This window comes from Lepisma saccharinum, chromosome 5 (assembly GCF_977018435.1).
Source record: "Lepisma saccharinum chromosome 5, izLepSacc3.1, whole genome shotgun sequence".
Taxonomy (NCBI): Eukaryota; Metazoa; Arthropoda; class Insecta; order Zygentoma; family Lepismatidae; genus Lepisma; species Lepisma saccharinum.
Window position 1 is genome coordinate 5,853,849 of NC_139233.1, and position 14,793 is coordinate 5,868,641.

Genomic DNA, 14,793 nt, shown 5'->3' on the forward strand with positions numbered 1-14,793 from the left:
TAGGTTAAACAGTCTCATCATTAGACCTCGGATTTTTAGATTCTAAAAAATGTACTTTTACGTTCCTAAAATAGGTTCTAAAAATCCTAAAATAGGTCCTAAAATCCCAAAATAGGTTATAATAATTCTAAAATAGGTTCTAAAAATCTAAATAAGTTCTAAAAATATTAAATTAGACTAGAAAAATCCTGAAGTAGGTTCCAAAAAACTTTATATGGTTCAAAGATTCTCAAAAATACTAATTAGGTACAATTGTTAAAAACAACATTTCAAAGGAACCGTGAGAAATTTTAATAGATATCTAACCCATCAAAAATATTAACCAAATTTCCATTTCTATGCTTCATTTTTAAAATGATCCACTAATTATTGTAATACTAATACTTGTACTGTTAGCAAAAGTTACTTATCGATATGATAAATTAATTATGTATAATTTCCTGCACAGTACATAGCAATATTTTTCACATTATCCTCATACACAATCCTGTTAGGATCATCTTATATGCTGAAAATGATCTTTAAACAAATGCTTAGTCAATGGTGCAATTTTGAATGGTAGAAAGCACCAAAAGTTAGCGGATCAGAAGTTTGCACTTTGGACTGTGCTGGCAACAGTGGCGCCAGAAATGTTGTTTTGTTTCTAGACTTAGAGAAAGGGAAATCGGCAGAGAGTATATTTCAATCAAGTTAGTCATTGAATTTTTTCATTACCAAACAGAACAAATACCTCTGTGTGATGTAAAAATAATATAAAACCTTAAAAAATATATAAAAACCTAAAAAAAGAGGTTTGATTTAGGCACAAAAACCTAAAATTGGTCCTAAGAAGCAAAATACGAGTAGGATATTTTAGGCACTAGAAAACTTAATCAGTTGTTGCGTTTTTTAATAAAACACTGAGGTAACTTTTTATTTCTCATGGCGAATGCCGCTTTTGTTTTCGTGGAGTATCAACAAGATGGGAATACACTTCCTGTTTTACCAAAGGTGCTTGATTTCACTGTCGTAACATCCTGCGTTCGATGCGACTATAAATGCGATGGCATTTCCCATGCAGTCACGCAATGGAAGGCGTGTACAACAGAGTGCGGGGCTCGTTTGTGCGCGAGAGTTAAGTGGAGTTTTTAATTGCCGGAAAACGTTTACGTATCTTGACAAGTATGTAAATGAGAGCGAATTTTATACGTGCTGCTTGGGTGACCTATTTAGAGGCAGGGAGTGACGTTTGTGTAATAAAATGAATCTGGCCTAGCTCAGCGATGCCTTCTTGTAACAAGGGTGGTTCGGAAACCCTACTTACAAGCTACGTCATCGTCTGTAGGCTATGGATCGCAACGCATCAGAATCACAGTCGCAGATGTGAAAGAAAAGAAAAAAAAGAGAAAAACCCCGTTCCCAAAGGAGCTCGCGGGGGTGAGTGGTGCCCTACCACCTGAGTCAACCGGCAACCACACCGAAAGGCGCAGACCTCGACTGAGACACTAATGTACTCTCCAAATACATTATAGCCCCATGTTTGACCTTTTGCCTAGGCGTAGTCTTCCCCTCAGAATAGATCCAGTCTAGCGGGATTTCTCCCTTGGGGAAAATTCCATTTCATGCAGGCATGCTCTATTTTATAGTAACAAACTACCTACAGGATATCTGGTATCATGCTTCCTGGTTTATAGTCTTGTTAAAGAAGACTTTTACCAAGTGTCGAAATTAGAAAGAGTTGAAAGAACTACAAGAGAGTGAAGGGAAACTCCCGAGTAAAAACCCAGCAAGCTGGGAAAAACCTCGGCCGCGTCTTGAATTAGCAGTGTCATCTAGATTCTAGTGTGCTAGGAACCCCCACGTTAGAAGGGGGAGCAACTTCGCACACACTAATGATTCAATCCTAGGAGAGAGGATGATATCGGGAATTTAGGAAAAAGATGCAGGTTCAGCCCGAAAGCCATCCGGAGGTTCTAAGTGTTAGTAGGACCTACACATTCCGACTGACAACCGTAATTTGGACAAAAAAGCCGAACGAAGATTAATTTTGATATACAGGCCGAAAAGTTAGCCGGATTGAAGAATTTAAACAGACGTCTGGGTAAAAGGAGGAGAGGTCTTTGTCAAGTCAAGACCGTCTGCTTCTCCGGCCATCGGCGCTTCAGTTTCGGGTCCGGGCGTTGGGCAGCATTGGCTTCTCTTACCCTTGGGGAAGGCGACTTCTCGCCAGAAACAGACTCCTGTCGCACCTCGGAGCTCTAAGGGGTCCCCCGAAACTAGGACCCTCGATCCTTGCACTACAGGGATACGACGATGCACTCCTACCCGGGGGAACCATACTTGATGCTCATGTGCCTGCCTATACTCCTTAGGTTCTTTTCCGAGTGGGGGTAATTATCATCCTAGGATGACACGACAGACACATGGTCCCCGGTGCCCTATGGCCACAAGGCGCGTAGGAGTGCGGTGCTGTCGGGGGTCGCTACTCCCCAACAGACTTGGGTGAATCGGCCCTTTTGAGGGCCACCAACCCGGTCGGATCTGATTAGCTTCTGCTGGCCTTCGCCTTTCTCCTCCTCATCTCCGCTTTTACCCAGGTCCACGCACTCCCTCCTCCGCAGGATGAGCTTTCGAGCGGTTGTTGCTAGGTAACTTCCCCTCCTGCGACATCCTCGTTCTTGCGTTCTTCCCGGTCTTATTTATCACCACTGGGGCTTGTGCCGGGCGCCCGGAGGTGCAGCTAGCCGCATCGAGAGTTGTTACCTTACCCTGGGTTGCACTGCTTGGTCCCTAATGTGACATTCGTCTTCTGCTTTAAGTTCCCGCCAAAAAGTACTTTGTCCTGAAAAGGACTCAGCGCTTAGTGGGGGAGAGTTTTGCTCGGTGCTTCGGGTCCTGAGAAGGACCTTCAGCACTAGCGGTGTTTGTTCTTTCCCTTGAAGGCATCCTGAATTCCTTCACGAGCGTTGGTGGCCCTAAGAAGGACCGTCCGCCACTCGGGAGGTGTTTAGGGTCCTTGCAGTAGCAACCATGGAACCACCTACTCTAAGCTTTCCCCTTTGGAGAAAGGAACTTCAGAGTCGTCTCGTCCGGCAGGCAAACGGGAACGCACGTCCGGGTACGTGAGTCGTGTGTCGAGCTGTGCGCTTGGTTGTCACCGTTAGGTATCCACGCACGCGCTCCCCCGTCCCGCCTAAGTTCCGCCGAAGTCCCACGATGCTCGGCGACAACTGCCACCCGCCGGCTCCTATCCTGGAAAACCGTCGTCGTCCTCGCTGCCTGCGGTCTGGTACTGAACTCAGTCATGTTCTCTATGCAAGCTGCAACTCTTGCCCTGCCAAAATCTCCCTTCCCAAATTTTAATAGAGAGCATGTCCAACGCGGACGCTTGGAGCCACCAGTCCATCGACGTCTACAGTCGCAGATGTGTTTTAATAGGTATATTTCTAGCGGATGGGTGAGGATAAAATATTATAATTGTCGAAACCAATATCGTACAGCATTGTATGTAAAATAAATCTCCTCATGAGTTTTTTGAGAAAGGCACTGGCTCAGTAGCATGAGGATTTTCTTATGGCCACCTCGAGGTCCTGACACAACTCCCCTTGATTTTTTCTAGGTGGGGATGTTAATTGATTGATTATTTTTTATTTAGCGTCGCTTTTCTGGAACTTTTGCCTAATCGTGACGATGATCATCCAACCGGTTACGGGATGACATGTGGTCAGCACGACGAACCCCCAGTCGTTGTAGGTTTTATATGACCGCGTTACGCCAGTCATTCGTAGCTCCCCAATTTTCTCACGGTGGTGGGTGGCCGCCGGTTCCATACACAGGCCGAAATCTCAGGAGAAAAGTTGTTACGTTTCCCCGAGGAGACTCGAACCTGCGCACGCCCCGTTGCCCAAAGTTTGCACTTAGATCGCACAGCCATGTTGCGGGACTCCCCTATATTGACTTTAGTAATTTAATTGATACATTCCTATGTGTGTGTGTGTAAATTAAGATCTTCCTCCCCACCAATCTTAATTGATTTCGCACCGTGAATGTCATAGTTGCTACAGTAATATATTTCCTATTGAAGGAAATGGAAGCATCAGACATACTGGGTGCATTACATGCCCGTCCAGCCATCCTGCCCGGAGGGAGGGACCGAGAGGGGCGGCCACTTCTGCTGGTGACGGTCCCTGCGGAGACTGACCCTTGGAGGAAAGAAGACCTGGATCTTGTTCTCAGATATGTCACCACTGTATTCAGGTAAGGAAGAGTATTAATTCCATATTTTTCATTCATCTAGCCACACTAATCTAACTTTGTCAAGTTACAGGGTGTTCTCAAAATGTCTGACACATTTGAATCGTCCCAGTCAACAAGGTAATGTTACCACAACGTTGTGGCAACGTTAGCCCCTAACATACCTAACGTTGTTACAACGTTGAATGTATGTTGATACAACGTTGTGAAAACGTTGTGTCAACGTTTAAGGGTAATTTTTTTCAACGTTGTGTCACGTACACAAACTGCGTTGCTTTTCTTTGAAATAAAGGACCATAGATGGCAGCATGCAAGAGGAACAACGGTTATAAAAGATGCCGCATAAATAAGTTTGGAAAGTGGGTAAGAGATGGCACCACTCAGGACTACTTATACGATTGTAAATAGAGACAACGAAGAGAGCAGATGTGATGAAATAACGATTGTATATATTAATACTAATTATAAGGAATAATAAGTTTAAAATAATAACATGATATAAATAAGGAGAAAAGGGGAATTATCATTCAGTAATGACATAAGCGATTAATATACAAAAGTAAAGAAGTCGAATTGCAATTTCGATTTTGTGTCTATTACAGTTCCCACGAACTGAGAGTTTCGTGCGGCTTTTGGGTTGTTTTCCCCAGGTGTAGCGCCATTTCTCGGCAGCACCCGAGCACATTTGGAGGCGCATACATTGTAGCTCCAAGTTAAGGTTAGCGCCGGCCAGGCGGCGATCTTTAACTAACCCCTTTCTCTTTGTTTGTTTGGGAGATCGATTTTATTAATATTTCCGTCAATTTGGATAAGATCAACAAAGAAGCCCAAAGAAGAAAAAAATACACATTATGTAATAATTACAAGAAGAAGAAACCTTATTAATTGCAAGAAGAAGGCAATTTAATACAAGGATAAGAAGATTAATTAATCATAAGAAGAAGATGCCATATTAATTATAAGAAGATGATGCCATATTGAGCATAAGAAGAAGAGGCTATAAGAAGAAGATGACACATTGATTATAAGAAGAAGAGGCTATGAGAAGAAGACGCCATATTAATTATAAGAAGAAGATGCCATACTGATTATAAAAAGAAGAAGCCCGAAGAGGATTGGTTAGAATTAATAAAAAAATAAAAATAGAAGAAAATTACTGTATGAAAAGACGTCAAAAGTTATTTAATATTTGTACATAATTAATCAAGAATATAGTGTGAATTGTACCCTCAGTAGTGGGTTAAATATGTTGTTTCTTTCCATATATTTGTAGCGTTAGTAACCCTGATCTGTGCCCAGAGGTATCTCATTGTCTCTCCCCTGTGCTAAGCTGGTAGGTGTTTACGCGAGGGACGTGGCAGTTGCTGCAACTTTGGTTGACAACGTTGTCACAACATATACTGAACATTATGTAGCAACGTTAGGTATGTCAGGGGTTAACGTTGCCACAACTTTTTTCCAACATTACCTTGCTGCCTCTGTAATTTACGAATATAACAATGCATATTTAAAATATGGTTATTTCGCATGGTAAGCTATTAGCAATCTTGCCAAGCCATTTTTGTATATAATACATATGCGTAACAGGAAAAACTCATGTTTGTAACATCACAGTTTCTCTTTACATATTATAAAAACTTTTCCTGCTCCACCAAAGTAGGCAATTGTTAGTCTGGTGATTTTGATGAATTAACCAATCTCGAACTACACCTGGTAATCAGTTTCTTTTTGCAGTACTTAGTTCCTGATTATATAGTCTGGAAAAAAATATTTATCATGGGAGTTTCAGTTGTATTCAACACATTTCATTTTCTGATCTTCCTTACAACTTCAATATTCACACATCTTTCGAAGGATAATAAAACACATTTTTCACTACTTACAATCGAAAGTATCCTTATTTGTGTTACTAAAAGTTATGTTTGTTTTGCATTTGAGTCGCACTGCCATCTAGTGTACGCTGTAGGAAATATAAGGTTTGGTGGTCAGTGCACACACAAATTCAGATTAAACAAAACACTCCGATCTGACGCTTGTGACGCTCATGGTGGTGATCATCCAAACTAAAGCGTATTCAGTGGAATATTTTTTGTAATGTTGATGCAACGTTATCACAATGTTGTTCCCCTACATACAACATTCATCATAAATACAACATTCATACAACGTTGTGGCAACATTATCACAACGTTGTACCTCTACATACAACATTCATCATAAATACAACATTCATACAACGTTGTGGCAACGTTAGTGTGTTGACTGGGGTGGTTAAAACAGTGGCATACTCTCCATGTTACCTTGTTTATTGCCAGTGAACCAACTTTTTCATATATTTTTATATTATATAGTATGCAAACTATTATTAAAACAAACTTCTAAACCAGAATTTTAATATATTATTTAAAGAACTTAAACACTGGTTTATGTACGTCACTGATTATTCTCCATTGACCCTTCTGACGACCAGCTATCATCACCGATTGTATGCAGGGGGAAGGTGAAGGGGAATCCAGGTTCAATTTTGAAAAATAGAAAAGTATAGAAATTGCCTGGAAATTTGAAGTTGCCAGACATATTTTTTTGTTGTATTTGCATAACTAGGCATTGGTGTTTTATTTCTATTATATCTAATTAATCTAGATGGGGTATATAGTAATAATAATAAATATATATACAATAAATAAGAAATGATGTGGTAAACCAATCAGATTTTCAGAATACACCACTCATAAAACAGAACAGAATGAAGATGCAACAAAACTAATAGCATGGATGTACAGTACAGATAAACTCAAAAAGTTTTAAGAACTTTGTTAGTACACTTGAATGTGTACCCCATTTGTCACACAGAAAATGAATGTTGATTTCTTGCCCGGTTCGAGTCAGCATTGCACAGTGGCTATAGCGTTTCTTATTCTGGCTTTCAGTTCGTCAGTGTCTCTCACTCGTGTCACATCCCCAGAGAAAGAAATTAAAGTGGGCTATGTCAGTTGAATTTTTCAGACTGTATGATTGCCTGCCTATCTATTAGATGTGTCTAGTCAGCTGTATCAAAGTTCATAGAGGATCCCATGATTTGCATTGATACTGCTGCTCAGTAATAAAAATATTAATTTCAGTTTGGAAACCAGACGCAGTGGCTTGGCAGTCGTGATAGATGCTCATCGTGGAGCTTGGCGACTTGTTCGGACATGCACCCGACAAGTTGAACTGGCCCTGGGAACAGCTGTGGGGACTCTAATTGTTGTAAGACCTGATGTATTCTGGGACAAGCAACGTGTTGACTGCACTAGAAGCCATAAGGAAGGTCAGGTAAGGATCTTGAATCAGTTTGTACTAATCTTAATTTTGCACCTTTGGAATGCCAATTGAAAATTTGTCATTTGCAATCATTTTTTAGAAATTTAAAAAGTTTGAGCATATTTTATTACATGAAACGCCAAACACCAATTTTATTACATGAACACCAATCAATCACAAGAAGTAAATGTACTTCTTGTGGTTGATACTTGTTAAGTATTAATTTTCTTTTGTACATTTTTTTTATATTGGTGGTTAATAGAGGGAGCAGATGGAGGGAATGCATGATTTCAGAATGATCAATACTCAGCAAGGAGGAGGATGGGTAAGCTCAGCCCCTTGCCAATAGACAGCTTAGACCAGGGGTTCCCAAACTTTTTCGTTTCAAGGCACCCTTAGTGTTTCAAGATTTTTCTGCAGTGCCCAAGTCAGAATGTAGGCCTATCTAACACTTACAATGTTTAGTTAGTGATGTTAGGTTGCTTGCCTTAAGTTAAAAAATAAAAACACATTTCAAATTCAGATTCATTTTATGTGTAAAAAGTACTAAATAAAAACATATTTTGGAACAATGATATCATTGATTGAATTTCGGTAAAAATATTGGAACATATCTTGGCACCCATGTAAGCTAGCCATGGTAGAGTCCCTGGATGTATGACTTGACATATATGTTCTCAAGTTATACACCCAGGGACCCTAAGCCATGGCATGGCATGGCATGGCATGGAAAGACGCTGCAGTGCATGCTTTGCAGTGACGGCTCCTTAATACATGCTACCGTGCTATAACATGTTACTCAATTTACTAAAATGAAAAGAAAGAAAGGGACACATTTCATAGATTGAAGACATTTAATAAAACACTGAAGTGAAATGAAACTTCTCACGTTAAGAGACTGAAAAATTTGCACGCTATGTGTTTTCCGCACTCTGTTAAGCTACAACGAATACAGTGCTATTGGCTTCATAGCACGTTTTTGCCACCTCGTGGCACGCTGAATCTGGTCGAATGCCCCTCGGTTGTGCGGGGGAGGTAGGGTCTGAGCTCGGGAAATCCATCTGCTAGCATGCTACACAGATTCACAGCATGGTAAGTGTTGTCATCTCAGTGTAAGAAGAAAGTTTGCAGATAGCTTTACAGAATCAGACACAATTTTTTTTCTGCACGGTTCATGGTCATGCACGTGGCATATGGAGCAGTCATTGTAAAGGATCAGTTGTGCTCTGTTGTTTCAAGCAGTGGCGTACGCGAGTCTGGGGCTAGGAAATGGATCCCATCTCCAAATTTTGAGTTTCGGATGAAAGCAGCAAAGAACTCTGAAAATGCAAACACCCCTTAAAATTTTCTCAGATTACCATTTTTGTCTTTGAATAACTTTTAAAATGAAGGTTTAAATTGGTGATTGCAAAATATTTTAGTTTATTCCGGCTGTACATAGAAAGCAGCTATGTGATACAGACCATTACAATTCCAGACCCCTCGGGAGAAAACCCTGCGTATGCTAACGGTTCCAAGTGAGTGTATGGGTGTGTGTGTCTGTGTGTGTGTAGGGGGAGAGGGTAATTGTAAATGCAAGAAACAACATCTACCTGTAGCACGCATCTATGAAAAGTCATGAGCCGCCGCTGATACTTTGGAAACCACTGGCGTAGATGATGCAATGTTAGAAACCATGGCACTATGGACCTGTGAGCATCAGGTGTTTGTCATTGAAAATTATTTAAAAATTAGTGAATCTACCTCGGTTACCTGACCTGTCAGTTTTTGACTATTATTTGTGGAGATATCAAAGCAAAGGTTTACAAAAAACAAACCACACACACAAAGAAGAGCTGAAGAATTACATTTGTGAAGAAATTGACTATGCTTGGGGAAGAAACATTAAGAAGAGCAATCTCAAGGAGGGCTGAAGGAGTGTGTATAGGAAAAAAGGGCATCACTTGACGTTCATTATTTTTCAGACATAATTTAAAAATGAATTGTTGAATTACTGTTGTTTGTAAACTACATTGTAAAACCTTTCTATTTGTGTAATTAAAATTTCTATAAGTCGACAATCAACTGACTTGTTTGAAAAGCAGCAGTATCGCATAATGCTAACATAATTTCTGTGTTCTTCCAGCCAATTTACATTCCACTTTCAAGACTGTACAAATACTTCGAGACTGCTCAGCTGCCTGAAGAGCTCAATGGAACTTGGCCGTACGATCACAATCAGTGGATTCAAAACAGAATAGTAAGTACAGTGGAGTTCATAAGTATCGCTTGGTGGGGTGTAAGGGGTAAGGCACCCAAATATCAACCTCCCTTCCACATAGTACACCCCGGTAACTGCTTCTTGGTATCTGGACCCATGGCCAGGATAGTCCTTTGTGGGACTGTATTGTCCTGTGTTTGTCCTCCTGTGTGCTGAGCGTTCCTTTAAAGCCACAGCTTTTAATAGGTAGAGATTCTAGTCCTAAGCGACAGTTGTTTTAGTTCTTGTTCAGTAATGAAAAATGAATTAGTTTTAAAAATTGAGTGAGGAAGTTTTTAAGGCATGTTTTATTTTCTTGTTAATGGCCTGTCCTCCATTTTGTTTTAGTTAAGGGACTTTTCTCCATATGGTGTAAAAGGCAAAAATAGCCTATGCTATTAAAATGAATTAATCAAAATGTTTACTGGGCTCGTACTCCGGACAAGTAAAAGGTTTATTATTTTCTTCCATCATTATATCTTTCCATTGTAGTGATAAACATAACAATATAAACATACTGCAATCAGTGGGGAAACAAAGAAACAAGGACTATTTCTCTAGAATCATGTCACTCCTGTTGAGCCAGGAAAATATAAAAATATACATGAAGCATTAGGATCATTATTTATTTAAATTTGATTTGGAATGTAGACTATTGCCAGAAGACCTCAATAGATAATTAGTAACAAATAATAATAATAATAATAATGTTAATTGACATTTGCTATTACAGTATTTACAAAATATCCATAATGTTCATCACCAATGAAGTAAGGGTTAGCTTACATGTACGGTAGTGAGATACAAATAAAACATTGATTAAATACAATGTAGGCACAAACCTAGTTGAGGTATTTGGGAGGGGTGATTGTCCCCAAATGCCTCTCCATGGATCTGTGTGTGCTTCTACCATAATGCTTTTACTTTCTTTCAGTACGTTGAAGCTTTTACCAAAGATGCGGAGGCTGTGGTATCCGACCTGGAAAAAGTAAGGCAGAGGCTGATCAACTACAGGCCAGGCGCCAGGGTCAGCAGCATTGAAGAGGCTCTCACGTTAAGCAAAGAGTTGTATGAATCAACGAAAGATGTTTCCAAGAAGGTGCTGCTAACAGGTAAGTGCATTCAACTGGAGGATCCTTCGATATAGAGAGAAAATGTTGAACTTATGAATTGATTGTTTGAATTGTTTTAAGTCAACTTTATGCACAGAAAGGTTAATCGGGACTGAACCTACAGTTTAGAGTGGAATCTCAACCACTATGTGCCTCCACCAGGTATCGATCCTGGAACACCTTGATTACAATGTGACGATGCTACCACTGTGTCATCGGGGAGGCCAGGGAGGTTATGTCTTATTTCTTAGTAATCTGTCCTATATTTTGTCATATTTTTCAGCATTTAAAGTTATTTCTTTAGGGATCCTGAGCCAAAGGGGGTTATAACACCCACCATCCCTCTTTGGACATGGCCTCTTCTACTCACTAGGTAGTATCAGTGACATGAGGTAAAATGGTGCCTCTTATATCAGGTGCTTGTGATGCCAACCTCTCTTCCTACGGCCTTCCCGGTGGTTTAGTGGTAACATCATCGCCTTGTAATAAAGGGGTCCTGGGTTTGATACTCTGCGAAGGCACATAGTGATTTGGATCCAGTCCCGATTAGGATATCTGTGCACTTAAAATAACAACTTAACAACTTGCATATAGCGAGGCTCTGGTGTCTGGACACACAGTAAGTATAATCCTCTGTTGTGTCATTATTATATGTTTGTGATTGTCTTTTTATTCATATCATCACCATTCATCTTCATCGCAATTAGCCAAAATGGCAGCAAAGCGATGTAAAATAATAAATGAATCAATCAAGCAGTGTCCTTTAACTAGAGCTCTGATTTGTATGTAATTACATATTCTATTCCTTTCTAGATACATACCTTGAACTGGAAAATGTCAACGAATTATATAACTGACATGATTTTGCATAAAGGGCCTCCCCAATGGCGCAGTGGTAGCGTCATTGCCTTGTAATCAAGGGGTCCCGGGTTTGATACCCGGTGGAGGCACAAGTGGTTCGGATCCCACTGTAAACTGTAGGTCCAGTCCCGATTAGCCTTACTGTGCATAAAGTGGACTTTAAACAGCAACTCAATGACAATGATTTTGCATAAGTTTTATGTTAATGCGTCTGACTACCATGCTAAAGGTCCCGGGTTCGATCCCCGGCCGGTTCAAATCTGGGAACTTTTCTAACGTTGTAAGCGGCTCCGGCACCCACCCAGTGTCGAATGACATGGGTACCTGGGGGAAACCCTGGGGGGTAAAGGCGGACAGGGGCATGATGCTGATAACATCACCCCCCACTCACGACCGGATCAAGAAAGTGTGGGGCGTTACCCCCACACCCCCTATACGCCTTCATGGCTTGGTGCTAAGCACAGGGGAGCACTTTACCTTTTTTTGTTACATATTTTTACATATTTGCCAGGATATTACATATTTTACATATTTGCTAATTTACTTTACATGAAACAACATATTTTGGTAATTTTTTTCCTAACTTGATCCTTTTCCCTATATTTTTGATATCTGAAACATGATGAAGAAAATTTGTACCTCATATGATGTCATATTTTCTAATCAATGAGATGCATAGTGCTTATGGTCACCTAAAATTGACTGCAAATTCGAAAGACAAGCTGAAGGTCAAAAAATTATGGGAACTGTTATTTATCGAAATATGTTGAAGTTTCTCCCCCCCTCTTTTCTGGTTATATATTTTCGTTTCGCTTTTAGGTTTAGACAAAAAAAACTATAAACTTGGCATTGGTGGACAAGAAAGCTACTTTCCTGCATGTAGCGAGTTACACAATATGTTTCCTTCACTTGTACACCCAACGGCGAAAGTAACAGTAAGCGAATTGTCCACCACCATTTTCATTCGGTCTGAATTCCACAATGTGATGACAATGAATTGAAATAAAGACGTCAGTAAGCAGAGAACAATGCCTGTTTCGAACCAACATAGTTTCATGCCTTAAGACAACACTAGGATGTAGAATAAAAAAGTAGTGAAAATAGCGGTGGACAATTTACCTACCCAGGGTGGCGACAGATCTGGAAAACCGGGAAAAGTCAGGGAATTTGAGGTGTCAAAAAAAGTCAGGGAAATGTCAGGGAATTTCGTCTTCATTGACTTTTTTTAAAATTTTTTAAATTTTTTTTTTAAAGATATCGTTATAGAACTCTGCACGGGAACAGGAAATCTCGTTCGTAAGTTTCGGCCTCAACTTTTAGGCCCCTTTTATGCGCAACACAACCTACGCCAGAAACCAGTGAGGGAGGAGGGGAGAGAGAGAGAGAGAGAGAGAAATTTCTCTCGCCTGGGCTTCTCGGTGGGAATTTTAAATTCGAACACACTTTGGAGGAAAATTGTTATAACTCGGGCACTATGGGAGCAATCTACTTGGGATAACTTTTGTTTTGCAGCTAAAACATTAGCGCATGTAACCCTGTACAATTCAGAACACCGGACCGAGGAGGGGGCTAGGGGTGGGGGGCTCGTCCCCCGAATTTCAATGGAAAAATAAAAAAATCTGGAGTTTGCCCCCTCTTCTCCCGCTATTTTGGGAAGAAGGCACGAACTTTAGTATTCTTTTCAAAGAATTGACATTTCTCAAGAGAATTAAACATGTTTCATGTTCTTGGGTGCCATACAAGTTGAATAATAAGCCAAAATGTGATTTTTTTTACGAAAAATAGGTAATTTGCATTTTTGGAGGAAAATTGTTATAACACGGGCACTATGGAAGCAATCTACTTCGGACAAGTTTTGTTTTGCATCTAAAACATCAGAGCATGCATCCGTGCACAATTCAGAACGCCGAACCGAGGAAGGGGGTTTGGGGGGGCATGACCCCCGAATTTCAATGGAAAAACAAAAATTTGGAGTTTGCCCCCTCTTCTCCCACTATTTTGCGGAGAAGGCGCAAACTTTAGTATTCTTTTCAGAGAATGGACGTTTCCAAAGAGAATGAAACATGTTTCAAGTTCTTGGGTGCCATACAAGTTGAATAATAAGCCAAAATGTGAAACTTTGTTTTTTACGAAATATAGGTAATTTGCATATTGCTCAGAAAATTGTTATAACTCGGCCAATATGGGAGCAATCTACTTCGGACAAGTTTTGTTTTGCAGCTAAAACATCAGAGCATGCAACCGTGTACAATTCAGAACGCCGAACCGAGGAATAGGGGTTGGGGGGGGGGGTGACCCCCGAATTTCAATGAAAAAAATAATCTGGAGTTTTCCCCCTCTTTTCCCGTTATTTTGGGGAGAAGGTGCGAACCTTAGTATTCTCTTAAAAGAATGGACGTTTCCAAAGAGATTGAAACATGTTTCATGTTCCTGGGTGCCATACAAGTTGAATAATGAGCCAAAATGTGAAACTCTGTTCGGAAATGTGGCATGGATATGTTGCAGAGAGGGGGGAGGTTGGTCATCAATATGAATTTCCCAGGCTTGCTCCAGACCTGTGTCAGAGTTTCCACCCAAACATAAGAGTATGAAGGTCCAAAAAGCACATTCATTTCGTAATCAGCACCATGATACCATATGGTATCATCGGGTCAGTACACCCCTACTCTGATGATACCATATGGTATCATCGGGGGAGTAAAGGTTAAGCCTCTAAATACAATTGTATTATGTGGAAAATGCATTGAATTATAATTTTGAATTATATTTTTTTCTTGTCCGTATGGGAGTAGTAAGGGGATTTGTCAACAGATGGAGCGAGTAATAATGGAGCTGAGTCGTTAGGGCGTCTAACTACTATGCGAGAGACCCGGGGTCGATCCTGTGCGGGGGAGAACCGGGATGTTTTCCACCTATTCAAACTGCTCCGGCACCCAACCCAGCATCATATGAAGCTGGTACCTTGAGGAAACTTTGAGGGATAAAGGTAGCCAGTAGCGTGGTGCTGATCACATCACCCCCACCTTCAGCCATGATCAAGAAAGT

The 14,793-nt window shown here is 40.5% G+C and overlaps 1 protein-coding gene across 19 annotated transcripts in view; it reads left to right on the forward strand.

Annotated features, from left to right (window-relative positions):
• Positions 1 to 14,793, forward strand: part of sls (sallimus) — an 854,140-nt gene that overhangs the window by 23,029 nt on the left and 816,318 nt on the right. For all 19 annotated transcript variants that reach the window (XM_083122061.1, XM_083122066.1, XM_083122070.1 and 16 more), the window contains exons 2-5: positions 4,064 to 4,236; positions 7,356 to 7,548; positions 9,662 to 9,775; positions 10,710 to 10,887. In XM_083122061.1, the coding sequence (XP_082978187.1) occupies positions 4,067 to 4,236; positions 7,356 to 7,548; positions 9,662 to 9,775; positions 10,710 to 10,887 (655 nt within the window). In that variant the 5' untranslated portion in view covers positions 4,064 to 4,066. The remainder of the gene's footprint in view (positions 1 to 4,063; positions 4,237 to 7,355; positions 7,549 to 9,661; positions 9,776 to 10,709; positions 10,888 to 14,793) is intronic.